Here is a 14,611-nt window from a genome sequence, read left to right on the forward strand (position 1 = left end):
TGTTGGTTACTTCCACTTGAACAACCGTTGCTGCTCTTGCCCACATCGTCAGACCCCTCCATTGCTGTCTCTGTCGCTGAATGTTCCAGTGGTTCTTCTGTTGTCCTGTCCAGCAGGCTCAAATTGCTGATTTTGATTGGCATCATTAGGTATATAGAAAACCTGGAAAGAATTGATTTTTTGAGATCCCAAATGTCGCCTTTGGAAAACGGAAGAGGCTTAGAGTTTTATGTCTTTCCGCCCGTAGCCAGGCCGCCGAAAATACCCTAGTTAAACCCTAAATGGTACTTTGTGCAACCATGACTCATTATTGTCGTCATGTTATTATCCACTTATTCACTATCGGCCTAAAATTTGCTATTATTGTCGTGACTAGGGATATCAACTAACGCAAACATCATATATTTAGCTAGTCACTGTCCGGAAACTCGCAGAATACCGGCTTTAATAACTCTACTAAACAATGCGCCAGACTCTCCATCTTCAATAAGCTCGGCATTGCCTAAAAAAAAAAGATGTAGCCGATGTGGTCGTCATGTCGGGTAGTACACGGTTGTACCAAAAGAATAACGTAACAATACATGCTTGATTTCTTCCAAGCCTCATGTATGCCCAAAAAACGACCAAGTAAAAAAAGTAGCCAAAAATACTCATTTTTGAGCCTCCCGCCCATCCCATTTAGTCGATATTCAGTGTGCCATTTGCAATCAAAATGGCTTCTGCCATCATATCCAAACTGCCTTCACTGTCCCCGCTTACCACGGAACCGTCAGTGTCTGCGTTGCCGTGGACCAAACGCGACGCTCGAAAGGGCGAAACATGATCCGCCCGGGCGGCCTCATGTCGCCAACTCCCGGTAAAAAAAGGCCCCGTACCGGATAGCGAACGGCCCCTATTCTTCTGCATGGCACCATCAAGTTCGCCATGGTCCGAGTCTACACAGGGGACCCGACACCTCCGTTCCAAAATGCTCGGAGGGACGATAAACATGTTGCCATCCTCATGGCTCAGCTTGGTCATGCCTGTCCGGCACGGGGACGCCTCTGCTAGATTTTGCACTTCCTGGCCTTCCTCCGCAGGAGATGCTCCGATGGCAGAAACCTTTGGTGGCGGGATATCAGCTGTTGTTACTGCCGTTGTTGCTGCTCGGGAACTTGGTGAAACAGTCTCTGAAGGCTTTCCTGCTTTTCCAGAAGTGGGAGGACTACTATCTAGGAGAGTGGCATCTATAGAAGCTGCAGGGCCAGAAGTGGGGGGAGTAGAAGTGGTAGCCTCAACAGAGCGGAGTGCCTCCTTTTCGGGTAAAGGACTTAGAGTACCCATCAATTCCGTAATGGCCTCGACAGTTTTGCCGAGGCGTTTGCGGACATCGTCTCGCAACATCTCAATCTCACTAGGGCCATTGCGCTTCTTGTTGATCTCATTGATTCTTTCCTCTTGGTGAGCAACCAGTAAACGCAAAATCTCGGTAATATCAGATCGGAGTCTCTTTTTCATGGCAGGCTCAGTCTCAACTCCTATACTTGCCATCGGAATGGATGTAGCATCGCCTGTAGTGCGCGCTTTCTTTTGAGCATCGGAACCGGCTTCTGAAGATGTTCTTTCCGTAGGGATTTCCGATAAAAAGCGGCGCAGACCAGCTGGTAGAGTTTTCAGGGCCAACGGCTCTTCATTGACATGAACGGCGTGTTCTTTGAGGGTACTGTCAAAGGAAGTAGGGGGCTGAAGGTAGTAGACGCGGTGGGAGGCGTCATAAATTCCAAGCACAGAGAAGCTAGGCGGGCAAGCGCCTAGGAAAGCGAACAACTCTGAGAAATACAAGTGGTAGGCGTCACATTGGGTATCCTCATCCCGAGGAGGAAGCACCAGAGTAATAAGCTGATTGGAGGAGCCAACGCCATCACATGCTTGGTAGCCCATGGTTGATTGACCAGAGATTTCAAAAATGCTGGCAGTGGGGGTGTTGAGTGGAGTCTTGTAGGCACGAGAGGCTCTCAGGAAGTTGCTGGACCAGTCGTCCGTGGAGTCAGCGGACTTGTCACAAATACCGAGACCCTCGCCAGTAATCATCTTGACGGCGTCATCGATGCAGTGGCGGAAAGTGGAGCTACACTCTGACTTCTCACGGGTCTTGGGCAGGTATTCGATTGGCGTGGAAACCAGGGCCGGGATTTTGTCAAAAGTCATTGTCTCCTCCGAGACAGGAGTACTTGTACGAGTGACATCCAACGGCAGAGACGTTTCCGCCTCTGGGTCTCCGTTGCCAGGAGTGTCTTTGGCCATCATGGTGGCCATAGCTTGAAACAGGCCACTGAAGCTCTTGCGGCGGTGAAGACGCGGGCGCAGCTTTACATTGGCAACATCGGAAAGAGTAGGCACTATAAAAAAGGCGCATTAGCTAGAGTTGTAATGGAGAAGCAGTATCGGAGACTCACTTTGACTTCCTTCAGTGTCGTCCGATTCGGACCTATCAAGCATGGGCATCTTGTTGCGAGAAAATGTCTTTCTGCCCCATGCCCTCAAAGACCGATGGTTCTCATTGGCCACCTGAACAACCTTTCCAAAACGCGTAGAACGCTGGTTCAACGTAGTTGTGCCATACGAATTGGGGAAGAGAGAGCCATACTCGATATCATCAGTGATATCTGTATCCCGGAGGTCAAGGGCTCCGCTCATTGACGGCGTTCGGCTTGACTTGGGCACGAGGACGTCCATGATAGAGACGGAAGAAACCATTGCTTGCGGCTGGCAATGAAAGAAGATCAAAGCAAAGCCACAGAAGGCAATGATAGATAAGAATGATAGAAGCTAAAATGCAAGAAAGGCAGTCAATGGGGCCTTGTGGATGGTGGGTTGGGATGGGCTATGGGCTATGAATAAGCAAAAGATGATAGCATAAAAACAAGATGCTAAAAGTAGAGAGACTTTGAAGAAGAAAATAAAAGAAGGACAGATGGGAAGAATTTGTTGGGGGAAGGGAGAACGAGAAAAGAATCTAGAGACAATAACAAATAAGAGGTTCTTTCCATATGGGAGAAGGACAACAAAGACTTTCGAAGTGCCTTCCTGTCCAAGCCATGAGGAAGGCGGGGGAGGCAGGAAAGAAGAAAGGACATGGTCACCGCTAGGAAGCAATGGAACTAGAAGATATGATATGGCAGTTGCTAGAAAAACATAGAAAAGTTTTTTGTATGTATGTAGATTGAGGCTTGAGGCCTAGTGATGAAGTTGTGATGTAGAAATGTTACACAAGGGTAAGGGTTTTCGGCCTGGCTAAGCTACGAACCGAGCAACTCGTAGAGAAGAGAAAAGGCAGTACGATACGCAAGTCATTCTGCAAGCTCTCTTGATATTTATAACCTAGTCTAGAGAGTCGACTATTTTTTTCCTGTCGAATCTCTTTTCTAGTCTCTCATAAAATGCACTATCGGCGTTCCTCCACAACAGCCTATTTACTTATCTACAGTGTTTCTCACTAATAAGGACTTTGCTCCCTGTCACTTTGGCTTTGGGCCAGTCCCACTTTTCCTCCTGCAAACTGACGCGACAGGAAACCAAGCAAAACCAAAAAACCAACCAGGCTTGGCTTGCTTTGTCTGTTCGTCCGTTCTTCCAAGTCGCAGGTCCTATTTTTCTGCATGCCTTTGGCCTTTTGCTCTTCTCTTCTTTCTTCAAAGCATACAAAAAGCCAGCTAACCACCAGTCGCAATCATGGCATCTTCCAAGGCCAAAAACGCCATCCTCTTCGAAAAGATCATCGATGATGGTATGCACAAATTCACGACCAGATCGGCCCAAGTAGATACAAATAACGACTAACCTAGCCCTCTCGTAGGCCGTCAACGTCGCCAGTCTCAGGATCTTGCGCAAGTAATCCTAACTTCTAAGCGCAATGGCCCAGGTGTTGCAAGTAAGCCGGGCAGTAAATTGAATGGCAACATGGTGAGCCGGATTGGTGTGAAAAAGGTATCTTCATCTTATGCCTTACCCATCGCATACTACCCCTTAGCTTTGTTTCATTCTGACAAACTGTTTCCCAATGATCATAGAACCGCTCAAAAACCGATATGTCCTCTACATTCAAGTCCACCGCGTCTCGGTCCTCTCCTTCCACTTCGGCTCCCAACTCTCGTGGAACCGCCCGAGCCCTGAGCCAACCTTCTCTTGCCTCCCGCATATCAGCACCCGCTGCAAAGGGTTTAGCTACTGTTGGACCTCCAAAGACCATCTCTACAGCGCCAAAGAATAAGCAACCAAAACCCGGCTCGCTTGCCGCACGCATAGGCAATAGCATAGCTACGGCTACCGGCCCCAAGGGTACCAAGCTCCGTGCCTCTAGCGTTGCAGAAGAGTCTTCCTCGTTCTACACACTCTCTACACACCCCGAACAGTCGGAATCCCTCGCGCAGACACACTCTACTAAAAACCGCAATAGAAAAAAGGGGACTGGCCGTCACGCTTCCCCCAGGCCCGAATCCAGAAACGAAAGTGCCCTACCTGTTGGCGTCACGAGTAATACTGATCGTAGCACACGGTTATCGCAAAATCGTGCTCAAGATACCAGTGGTATTTCTATTCGTGGTCTTGCTGGCCCTTATGCCGTCATGGCACAGAACTTTGCGCCTGGCACGACGGCTGCAGATATTGAAAGCGCAATGAGCCAAGTGGGTGGCGAGATGCTAAGCTGTGAGATCATGCTAACTACGCCATTTATACTGGCTGAGATGGTGTTCGCGACACGCGAAGGCGGCGAGCGAGTGGTTGCTCGTTTTAATGGCCAAACAGTACGTTTTTGACCCTCTCCTATCCCGTGCTACTACCCCTATATCACTACCTGCTAACCTATGGTTCCCCCCGCAATCACAGGCCGATGGTCGCGTTATCAAAGTCTTCCCCAAACCCGGCGGCTACGTCTTACCTAACTATGAGGCTAGTGCGGCTGCCTCGTCGTCTAATGGCATGGAACGCCGTGCTATGCCGGTCATTGTCGATGGCTCACACGGCTTTGCCGAAGAAACATACGATGACAGTCCATCATATCAGCAAGATGCTACAACACGGGCTAGTGGAAGTGTACAGATAACCCCACCTAGCAGACTGTACAGCGATGATTTGGTTGCGCGCACACGTAAGGGTCGCGGGTTCAAGGGCAATTGGGTATCGCATTAGAACGGTACAGTGCACTAAAGAAGATGGGGTTATCGGATAAAAAAGAATAATTCCGACAAGAAGGTAGCGGGACAAGATATCAACAAGGGATAGGAAGTGTTCGCGAGGGCATTTGGCTAGACATTTCTAGCATCATTTCATACAGACACTTGGTAATTGGCAGTCTTTTCTTTTATTTTTCGCCTCTTTTTTCGGACAGCGAGCATTGTGAACACAGCATAGGGACAGGGGAACAGTAACAGAAAAGAAAAACAAGAAAATCCAACTTGATCCGACATAGTATATGCAAGCATCATCAGGAAGTCAGCCAGGAGAAAAGTAAACAAGTAGAAAAGACGGGCAGAGAAAAAGGTCCCAAGGGCCCAAAAAAAGAAGATAGTCAATGTGAGGAAAAAGACGAAATGGAGCAACACCAAGAAAGAAAGAAAAAAACAAAGGACTGAAAAAAGAGCAGAAATAGAGACAGGGAGGGACAGGGCGGATACAAGAAAGAAACAAAAGAAAATGGGGAACGGAAAAGAAACGGAAAAAGAACGAGTAGAACAAAAAAACGAAAAACAAAAGACGAAATGATATCAGCCTCCCGCATCTTCATAGCCTTGCCTGCCCAAGTGCCTTCCCCATCATCCCATCACATTGCCCATTATCCATTTGATGCAGGTCAACTCCAGGTCCCCCCTCCTCTACTTCCCTATTAGCGACACTACGCCTTAGTAGTCTCTCTACCGCCATGGATTGGTGCTCCCCCCCATATATCCCTCTTCCAGTGTTCTTTCCTCCAGCGTGCGAATAAAGTCGCGGTTCCCACGAGCCGATGCTTGAGTTCTGCTTCCACGACGACGGCTGGCCACACCGTCCATGCCCGCAAGACCTGTCTCAGCACCGGGCGGGTAGTAGGCTGGCGATGGCTGTAGCCGAATAGGCTGCGTGGGATCAAGATGACTGGCTACACGTTGAATAGCCGCAGGAATGCCACTTTGCTGTTGCTCCATTGTAGATGCGCGCGGCCGGGCTCGGTTCTGTGCCGCCGAGTACATGCCTGCAGCACTGGCCGGCGGCTGGTTGGCATACTGGTTAGGCAGCTGCTGAGCTTGGCTAGGCACCTGGTTGGGCTGCGGTTGCGACTGAGCTTGCTGTTGCTGCTGTTGGAACTGAGGTTGGGCCTGGAAGTTGGCCGGGTCCGGCATCTGAGTATAGTTTCCAGGTTGCCCCAGTGGCTGTTGAGGCTGGCCATAGTTGGGGGCCGTCTGATTAGAGCCCGAAGTTACTCCAACAGAAGGCTGGCCAGGGTTGTAGACATTAGTAGCGGCATTGTTGTAAGCCTGCTGTTGAGGAGATAGAGGATTTTGCGGCTGTTGTTGTTGCTGTTGGAATTGCTGTTGGGCAGCAGCCACAGAATTGGCGTATATTCCTTGAGCGGCCTGCGCGCGCTGTTTGCTCACAGCTTCTGCTTGTAACTGTTGCTGTGTTCCAGGTGCCGGTGAGCGATTGAGAGAGCTTGATTTGAGATTCATGGGAGGAACGAACGGGCCAGTAAACTTGGACTGAGTAATGAAGGGATGCAGCTTAGCCTGTTGAGGTGACCAGCGTTCAAGCGGATTGGTGTTGAGGAGGCCGCGAACAAAATCGATGAAGGCGACTCGATTGTTCATTTCTATGGTAGAAGAAAATGGGGGTGTGATTGTTAGCTAAGAAGAAGAGAAAAGGAACAATGTTGTGTAAAGATGCATAAAAACACTTACCTCTCTCAATTTCCGACTGCTTCATGTTCTTACGCGGCATCGGATACGTCCTGATGATTTCAGGAAGCGTATTGGCAGAGAAGTACTTTTTGCTAGGCTGCTCCTTGGTTGAGCGCTCGCGAGAATATTGTTCCATGCTTTTCAGACGGTATGTACGACGGCCATAGTCATCCTGGCTCTTCTCGAAGAACTGGCTACCCTGCTTACCCATCTCAATCATCCAATTGGCTGGGTTTCCCAGCATCTCAACAATACGGGCAACCTGGTTATACTCAGACGATCCAGGGAACAGAGGAAGGCCAAGAAACAACTCAACCACGATACAGCCCAAAGACCACATGTCAATGGCAGAGGAATAGGGCAGACCCAGGAGGACTTCGGGTGACCGGTAGAAACGGGACTGAATGTAGGTATAAACAGTCTGGCGCTCATCGCAGGCGGAGCCAAAATCAATGATCTTGATGATAGGGCTTTCGAGGTTTTTGAGTAAAATGTTTTCCGGCTTAAGATCGCAGTGGATCAGCCTAGCTTTATTCAGCAAAGTCAGGCCATTCAGCAACTGCTGGGCAAAGACTCTCACCAGAGTAGTGCTGAGCCCACGGAATTGGTTTTGCTTGATCAGCTCGTAGAGGTTGACACTAAGAAGCTCAAACACTAGACACAGATGCTGACGGTGAATAAATGTATCTTTTAGGCGGAGAAGATGATGGTCGTCGTTCTTGTCAAGCTTGGTATTCAGGAGATCCAACACAGAAACCTCCATCATACTTTGGTTGAAGTAGGCTGTACGGTTTTTGATCACTTTAACAGCAACCACTTCCTGGGTCTTGAGATTCTGGCATTTGACAACTTGGCCAAAGGTTCCCTGGCCAAGAACATCGAGAATCAGGTAGCGGTTCCTTTTTAGCAGAGCAGTTGTCAGCAATAGTCAGCAAAGTGTAGTTAAAACAGGAGTAGTTTTGCAGAGGTGCCTATTTTCCCAGCAAGATTTCTAACTGTAAATAATACTTACTTGTGGCCAGCTTCTTCGGAGCCCAGAATGTCATTGACATAAAGGATGTAATCGCTGTCCTCGTTGTCATAGCCATCGTTCTTGACACCCTTGCTAGGCTTAGTGAGAACACGTCGAGGGTTGCGAGATGACTCGTACTTGAAGCCCGGGTTACAAATACGATAAGTAGCAGGGAGATGTACCGTCAGAGCTTGAAGGGGCTAAAACGAAGAAAGGAAGCATATACATGGTTAGCCTCAAAAAGTTATGTGTATGTGAGGGTGTTGGAGAAAAGGGAAAAAGGCACGTGTAATTGAATTGGCCAAAACCAGGTTTCAAAGATAGCTTCTTTGTTCTATCAGTGTATCTCTTCCTAAATGAAGTGAGCACAACTTAAAAGGAATAATCAAAGACATCAAGGACGCACGATAGCATGGCTATAAAGAAAATAATGAGGGGTTACCATAAGCAGCCAGCTAGCCTGTCGGCAGCCTTGCGATAGCCGAATTGGGAAGAAGAGACAAGGCGGCAAAGGCAAGGCGAAGACAAGGCAGAGACGCTGGACTACTTATATAGTGACGCTCTATAATTTAGGCGAAACGTGGGAGATAGAGAAGGGGAACCAGACACAAGACACAGGAAATGAGGTAAGTAGGCAGGAGATAGAGAAATGAATCAAGATGATGAAAAACAGAGACACGGGCAAATATTGTGCATTTTGTTGTAGTAGGAAAAAAAGCAAAACTCACACTGATAAAACCCCCCTCGGGGTTTGCCCGACGGAAAGGCGGCTGGGCATTGACTTTGGGGTTCAAATCAGTCAAGGCCCTCAGTCTCTTGAATTCGGGCATCTGTTGCATGGCGGGGTTGCCGTTGTTGGGCTGGGCAGATGAAGACGCAGTCGACGTTTGTTGCTGCTGCTGGGCCTGTGGCGGCTGTTGGCCAACAGCTAAGCTCTGGGGTACAACCCGGCGGGGAGACTTTGGGTCAGAGGAGTAGTCCATGTGAGGCATACCCGAACCACCGCTGTGGTTATGGTTGTGGTTATGGGGGTTATGGGTGTGAGCGTGATTATGACTGTAGTTATCATAGGGCATGGACGGAATCTGAGCAGGTGGCTGAGACTGAGATTGGATCTGGAGCTGGGGGGGTGTTGAGTGGTGAGGTGAGCCTGACGAAGAGTTGGATGCAGAAAGAGAAACCGGCGGGCGTTGAGATAGCGAATGAGAGTTTGAATGTGAATGCGAGTGGCTGCCATGCGAGACAGGGTAGGACGAGTAGGGAGACGACTGTTGCTGTTGCTGTTGCGGGGATTGTTGAGGTTGGTGTTGTTGGTGTTGCTGCTGTTGCTGCTGCTGATGGGCATAATCGAGGCGGGTAGGTGACTGGCTTTGAGATGAAAACTGAGGGCTCATGCCAGCACCATTGGGAGCCAAGCTGGCAGGAACCGTAACGGGGCCGTTGGCAGTATTAACAGTCTTAGGCCCGTAGGGAGATGTAGGCGAAAGGGCCTGCATGGGGGAGTATCTCTGGGCTGCGCTAGAGGGCTCGCTGCCGGCGGACGTGGTTAGAAGTACGGGGTTTCGCGGGGCTGAGGCTGAGGTTGAAGCTGAGGCCGAAGCCGAACCAGAGCCAGAGCCAGAGCCAGAAATAGGACCGCCGGCAACATTGCCTGGGAGATGCGATTGGTGGTGCGGCCGCATTGGGTAGGTAAAGGGCGGCTGCTGTGGCTGCGGCTGCGGCTGCGGCAGTTGGGATGATTGGTTGTGCTGAGGCTGAGGCCGAGACTGAGGTTGGGGTTGAGGTTGATTTGAATGGGGTTGTTGCTGGATGGGGGATTGGGAGTGATGTTGATGATAAGCGGTGTTTGACTGAAAAATATGGTGATGTTGTTGCTGCTGCTGCTGCTGCGACGGTGGTTGTGGCTGTGACTGCTGCTGCTGTTGGTGTTGTTGTTGCTGCTGTTGGGCTAAAAGAACAACATCGTGGGAATCCTGCATGGCCTACGGATGCAACCAATTCTAACTGACTTTCCTGTCCAAAAGCGTGTCGATTTTCAAGACAAGGCAAGACAGCTTTGCTGTTTGGGGGGGGGGGGGGAAGGAAGCCTAAGATGACGAGGACAGGCTGCAAAAAAGGAGAGAAGAGAACGGGAAGAGAAGACAGAAGGGAGAGCCAAAAAAAAATACGATGATGATGCTGTCTGTGATAGATTGGACCAAAGAGAGAAGAAAAGAAAGAGGAGAGAGAAACGAGAAGCGAGAGAGCCCTAGAAAGCAAAAAAAAGGGCCTACAACAGAGTTGTTTACAACTTGGCTCTGTGCTTCTTTAAACGTTGCTGGCTAGTTAAGGCGGGGAAAAAAGTAAGAGAAGCTTTGAGGGGCCTCGAGTTCTACCCTCTAGCACTCCTTGCTAGGCTTTAGAGGACAGTGGAGGGTTATTTGACAAGTGCTTAAGTGGCTGAGGGAGGCCCTAAAAAGAGGAGATAACAAGAGTGAGAAAAAGAGAGGCCTGAAGTTGCAAGAAAGAAAGAAGTGCACATACAAAAAGCGAGGATCCAAAAGGGACGATCAGAGGAGTATGAGAAGAGGAAAAATCATAAATTACTCTGTTTTCGCCTTCTCAAGACAAAACCCCAAAGATCGAGGTTACTTGTCTGTCTCTTCTCCGTTGCATCACCCCCTCTTTTTTCCCCTCTTGTCCCCCTCTTCACCGTAACCCTTCTGTATTATCCACTAAACTTTGACAGTTTAACCTGCCTATGTCCACTAACTTTTTCCAACAATGACACTTACTTTATTATATCTCCAACCGTTGACCGCAGCCTGGAACAAGGAAAAAAGACGGGCCTCAAAGCTACGATCTTCTCACCACCTTATCATGAATTTTTTTTCTTTTCTTTGCAAGGATTATTTGAGACAAATAAAACAGGAAAAATGAGCATGTCGAGTCACCATTCAGTCGGATCTAGATTCACATCCTCAATAACAGAGAGTTGCAATTGGAACAGCGTAGCAAAGCTTTATAAGAAATAGCCTTAGGCCTAGAGTTTTATTTTTGGCTTGGGCTTTGCAGCTCTGCTGCTTACAGCCTTTTCCCCTCCTTCCACTTTTGTTCGCCTCCTCCCTGCTAGAGGTTGTCTTTTAGGTAAATGTTAGCTGTCTTTTAAATATAGTTGTCCTTCAACCTGTATAACCTTGTTTAGCCCAGCAGCCAATCAACCATCGCTTCCCAACTATACGACAACAATGTCGGCTCAAATAATACATTGTGTAATGTATACAATCGTACAATCATCTTTTACCGCAATCCACAATTTATCTACGAGTCTACTCAATCCCCTCTTACGTCCCTCCTCCCCTCTACTCATCCTAGAACCCTGTCACAATAGTAGCAGGAGAGGAGCCAGGCAGTAGAAAAACGGCCATCTCCCTCTACCCGGGCTTCATACCGGCCTAAGCGTCGGGGGTGCCCTGATTTTTAGTTTTATTTAGTCGCATGGCCTCGCTTTGCCTGGTTTGCCCTAGGCTCACAAAACAAAAGAAGGACAACAGGATAGACATATTTCTCATCTCTACATAATACAAGTTTATGAGCATTAAAAAAGTAATGGGCGTAGCAAAGTGAGTGGCGAAAAGAAGAAGCAACATGAAAAGAGGCAAAGGGAATATATACTAGTTGGAAAGCAAAAAAGGGTAATAAACAGAAACCAGGAATGGTAGGAAATATAAGACGAGGCAATAAAAAGAAAGAGATGAAGTGTCAAAAAAAGGGCGAAGAACCAAGATAAAAAAAAAGCCAAGAGAAGAGACAGGACTAGCCAAGGCAAAGCAAAAGAAGAGGAAGTATGGCAACCTGACGCCACGTAGAAAGAACCTAAACGAGGCCAAGCGAGACAGGGCGGAGCAACTAGTAGCGGGATGGCTATAACGGCAGTGGGAAAGAAAGAGAAAGAACGACAGTGTTGAATGACAAATTAAAGAGCAGAGAGCGGAGAGAAAGAGTCAAGAAAGCTAGATATGCTCTAGTGTACTGCCTCCTAGTCCTTCTCTGGCCGTTTTCTCTCCTTTTTACCTTCTTTACTATGTGCTCACCCTCGTCCTCATTCTTTCCCTCGCCCCCGTCCCCGTTCTCATTCTCACACTCGCCTTCTCCCGTCTCCATCTGGCTCGTTTCCGTTCACGTTCTCGTTGTCGGAGATACATTACCGCCCCCTAGGATTGAAAGTTGCCGCCGAATCCGTTGCCGTTACCGTTGCTGTTACCATTGCCCTGTGAGTTATGCGGCCATTGACCATTCTGCTGCTGACTTTGGCCTTGGCCCCCCTGCTGTCCTTGACCTTGACCTTGGTTGCGGTTGAAGCCACCACCATTGCCGCCACCGTTTTGAGGACCACCATAGCCGCCTACGCCCGGCGAGCCGTATCCCGCTGGAGACTGCGCCTGAGGACCACCAAAGCTGCCCTGTTGGCCGTTAAACTGGGCTATTGAAAACAAAAAATATAGTCAGCCATCTACACTTTCCTATTATTTATTCTCTTTTCTTTTAAGCAACCAAGATATCAAGCCAAAGTGCGCTGTTACAGCACTTAGCACACAAGCTTTCCTAATAGCTAGGACCAACCTTGGAAATTAACTGAATCTCATCACATACCTCCGTACTGAGGGTAGAATCCTGTCGGGGTCTGCGGGAAGCCAGGGCCCTGCGCACTTTGGGGACTAAAGGGCTGCGAAGGGTCGAAGTTGCCGCCCTGCGACGGCTTGTCCTTTCCCCACTGTGTATCGAACTGTTAGTAACAATGTTTTTAGGTTGCCTTTGCTTGATACTATGTGGTAAGTACTTACGCTGCATTTAAGTGGCCGGCCATTAACGTTGTAACCATTCATTTGGCAAATAGCCATAGCGGCTGCCTCGTGATTCTCCATCTTGATGAAGGCGAAACCGCGGTCAGACTGGAAACGGGACTCTACGACAAACCCAAAGTTGCTAAACAGGGGAACAACATCCTGAGGCGTAGTATAAGGCGTCAAATTACCGACGTAGCAAGTGGTCTGCCACTGGGGAGTCTGGGCCACAATGATGTCGTAACTAGCGGCACCGTGAGCAGGGAATTGGTGATGGCCAAAGGGCGTAGTAGGGGTCATGCCCATAGCAGCCATAGCTTGCTGCTGAGCAATGGATGGTTGACCCTTTTGATTAGCCCAATTGCAGCGAATAGCCCTCGAGCCGATCCACTCGCCGTCCATAGAACTAAGAGCCTTTTCAGCATCAGCACGCTCACGGTAGGAAACAAATCCATAGCCTCGGGAGCGTCCGGTCTTCATGTCCCACATAACACGGGCTTCGGAAAGACTGCCGAAAGGCCCAAAGTGTTGAGTGAGAATTTCATCGTTTACTTCGTTCGAGAGATCGCCAACGAAAATGTGAAAGTGGGCACTGGTATCCTCTTTGTTGTTGGTACTGGCCTGATAAGCCCAGTTGATTCTAATCTCCTATGAAAGAGAAATAGCAGTGAGTTAGTTACAATGGTTCGATATATGGTAGATTAATAATTAGACCATCCAATTTCAAGGTACCATAGGCGCTAGTCCTACGGCAGTGCATGTGATGATAGTTCAAGCTTTCATGGCTTTCCTAAGACTTCTCGAAATTTGAACTATAATCCTTCTTATTTTCTAAGCGGGCGGGATTCCGTGTATGATGGATATCTTACCGACTGGTGAATACGACGTCCACTGAGCGTCTGCATAGCTCTCTCAGCTGCACCGGGGTCATCGTACTCAACGAAACCGTAATTGAAGCCTTTAGCCTGTAAATATAGGAGAGAGTAAAATTAGTAAGAAATATAAAAGGTAATGGAAAATGAGCAGAATGACAGCTTGGTAGCCAGTAGGGAGATAAAGATAGAAGATTCAAGTTGATAGCTTATTTAAAATTAAGCAAGCACAAGCTCCAACCACTAGGCCTTTGGGGTCGGGGTAGGTATGTACATCAAAAAGGGTAGCTTGGCATCAAGTGGCTTCTAGCAAAAACGCAGCAAGGGAAAGGAGATCTTAACAAGCGAACTTAGAAGCCCCTAGAATGGCAATTGCATCGTAGCAATAGGTCTTAAAAGAGACATGCTAGTTTTACATGTGTATGGAGCAAAGATGGGATGCCCTATTCTCAGTCTCGCTTGGCCTGCCTATGAAGCCATCCGTCCTTTCCATAGCCTTGTGGTAGAGCATGTGCATTACTAGGTAGTTTCCATTGGATTCCAAGCTTGATGTGTCGTGATTCTAGCTGTAATTCCAGGAAAAATGCAAGGTAAAAAGACCCACGTGGTAGCCATTAGCGATGGGAATAGGAACTTACGTTTTTATCAGGGATGATCTTGACGTTCTGAACATGACCAGTAGTTTCGAAGATTTGACGAAGAACCTCTTCGGTGACGCGCTGGTCCAGGCCACCAATGTATAGAGCACGCTTATTAGGCTCGGGGCAGCACGACGAACAAAGGCACCGGAGGTAGGGGAAAGAACGCCCTGATCCATTGGAGAGGTAATGTTGGTGGGAATAGAGTTGTTGCTCTGAGGAATGTGAAGAGGCGGAGGTGCCATGCTCTGTTGGGCCTGTTGGCCATTTTCGGCATTGGCAGAAGGTTGGTCGGACATGATAGGTATATGTATGTTACGGATCGGTATCGAAAGACGGAAAGGCGAGGTGCAAC

The 14,611-nt window shown here is 48.5% G+C and overlaps 4 protein-coding genes across 4 annotated transcripts; 1 reads left to right on the plus strand and 3 right to left on the minus strand.

Moving 5' to 3' along the window:
* Nucleotides 1-678: 678 nt before the first annotated feature.
* HOO65_040691 (uncharacterized protein) lies at nucleotides 679-2,715 on the minus strand (the record flags this gene model as incomplete). The annotated part of the gene is made up of 2 exons (XM_071002687.1): nucleotides 679-2,378; nucleotides 2,436-2,715. 2 exons carry the CDS (start codon nucleotides 2,713-2,715, stop codon nucleotides 679-681), a joined length of 1,980 nt encoding a protein of 659 aa, XP_070859534.1.
* Nucleotides 2,716-3,711: 996 nt separating this feature from the next.
* HOO65_040692 (putative RNA-binding protein) lies at nucleotides 3,712-5,169 on the plus strand (the record flags this gene model as incomplete). Its single annotated transcript, XM_071002809.1, has 4 exons — nucleotides 3,712-3,766; nucleotides 3,836-3,942; nucleotides 4,050-4,784; nucleotides 4,867-5,169. 4 exons carry the CDS (start codon nucleotides 3,712-3,714, stop codon nucleotides 5,167-5,169), a joined length of 1,200 nt encoding a protein of 399 aa, XP_070859535.1.
* Nucleotides 5,170-5,891: 722 nt separating this feature from the next.
* On the minus strand, nucleotides 5,892-9,902 carry HOO65_040693 (Serine/threonine-protein kinase ppk15; the record flags this gene model as incomplete). The annotated part of the gene is made up of 4 exons (XM_071002502.1): nucleotides 5,892-6,823; nucleotides 6,912-7,810; nucleotides 7,924-8,123; nucleotides 8,652-9,902. The coding sequence occupies 4 exons, from the start codon at nucleotides 9,900-9,902 to the stop codon at nucleotides 5,892-5,894; spliced, it is 3,282 nt and encodes a 1,093-aa protein (XP_070859536.1).
* Nucleotides 9,903-12,116: 2,214 nt separating this feature from the next.
* On the minus strand, nucleotides 12,117-14,555 carry HOO65_040694 (Nucleolysin TIA-1; the record flags this gene model as incomplete). Its single annotated transcript, XM_071002613.1, has 6 exons — nucleotides 12,117-12,385; nucleotides 12,556-12,688; nucleotides 12,747-13,394; nucleotides 13,616-13,711; nucleotides 14,257-14,337; nucleotides 14,397-14,555. The coding sequence occupies 6 exons, from the start codon at nucleotides 14,553-14,555 to the stop codon at nucleotides 12,117-12,119; spliced, it is 1,386 nt and encodes a 461-aa protein (XP_070859537.1).
* Between the last annotated feature and the right edge of the window lie 56 nt (nucleotides 14,556-14,611).

Source organism: Ceratocystis lukuohia (assembly GCF_044167205.1).
Source record: "Ceratocystis lukuohia strain C4212 chromosome Unknown Supercontig4_pilon, whole genome shotgun sequence".
Taxonomy (NCBI): Eukaryota; Fungi; Ascomycota; class Sordariomycetes; order Microascales; family Ceratocystidaceae; genus Ceratocystis; species Ceratocystis lukuohia.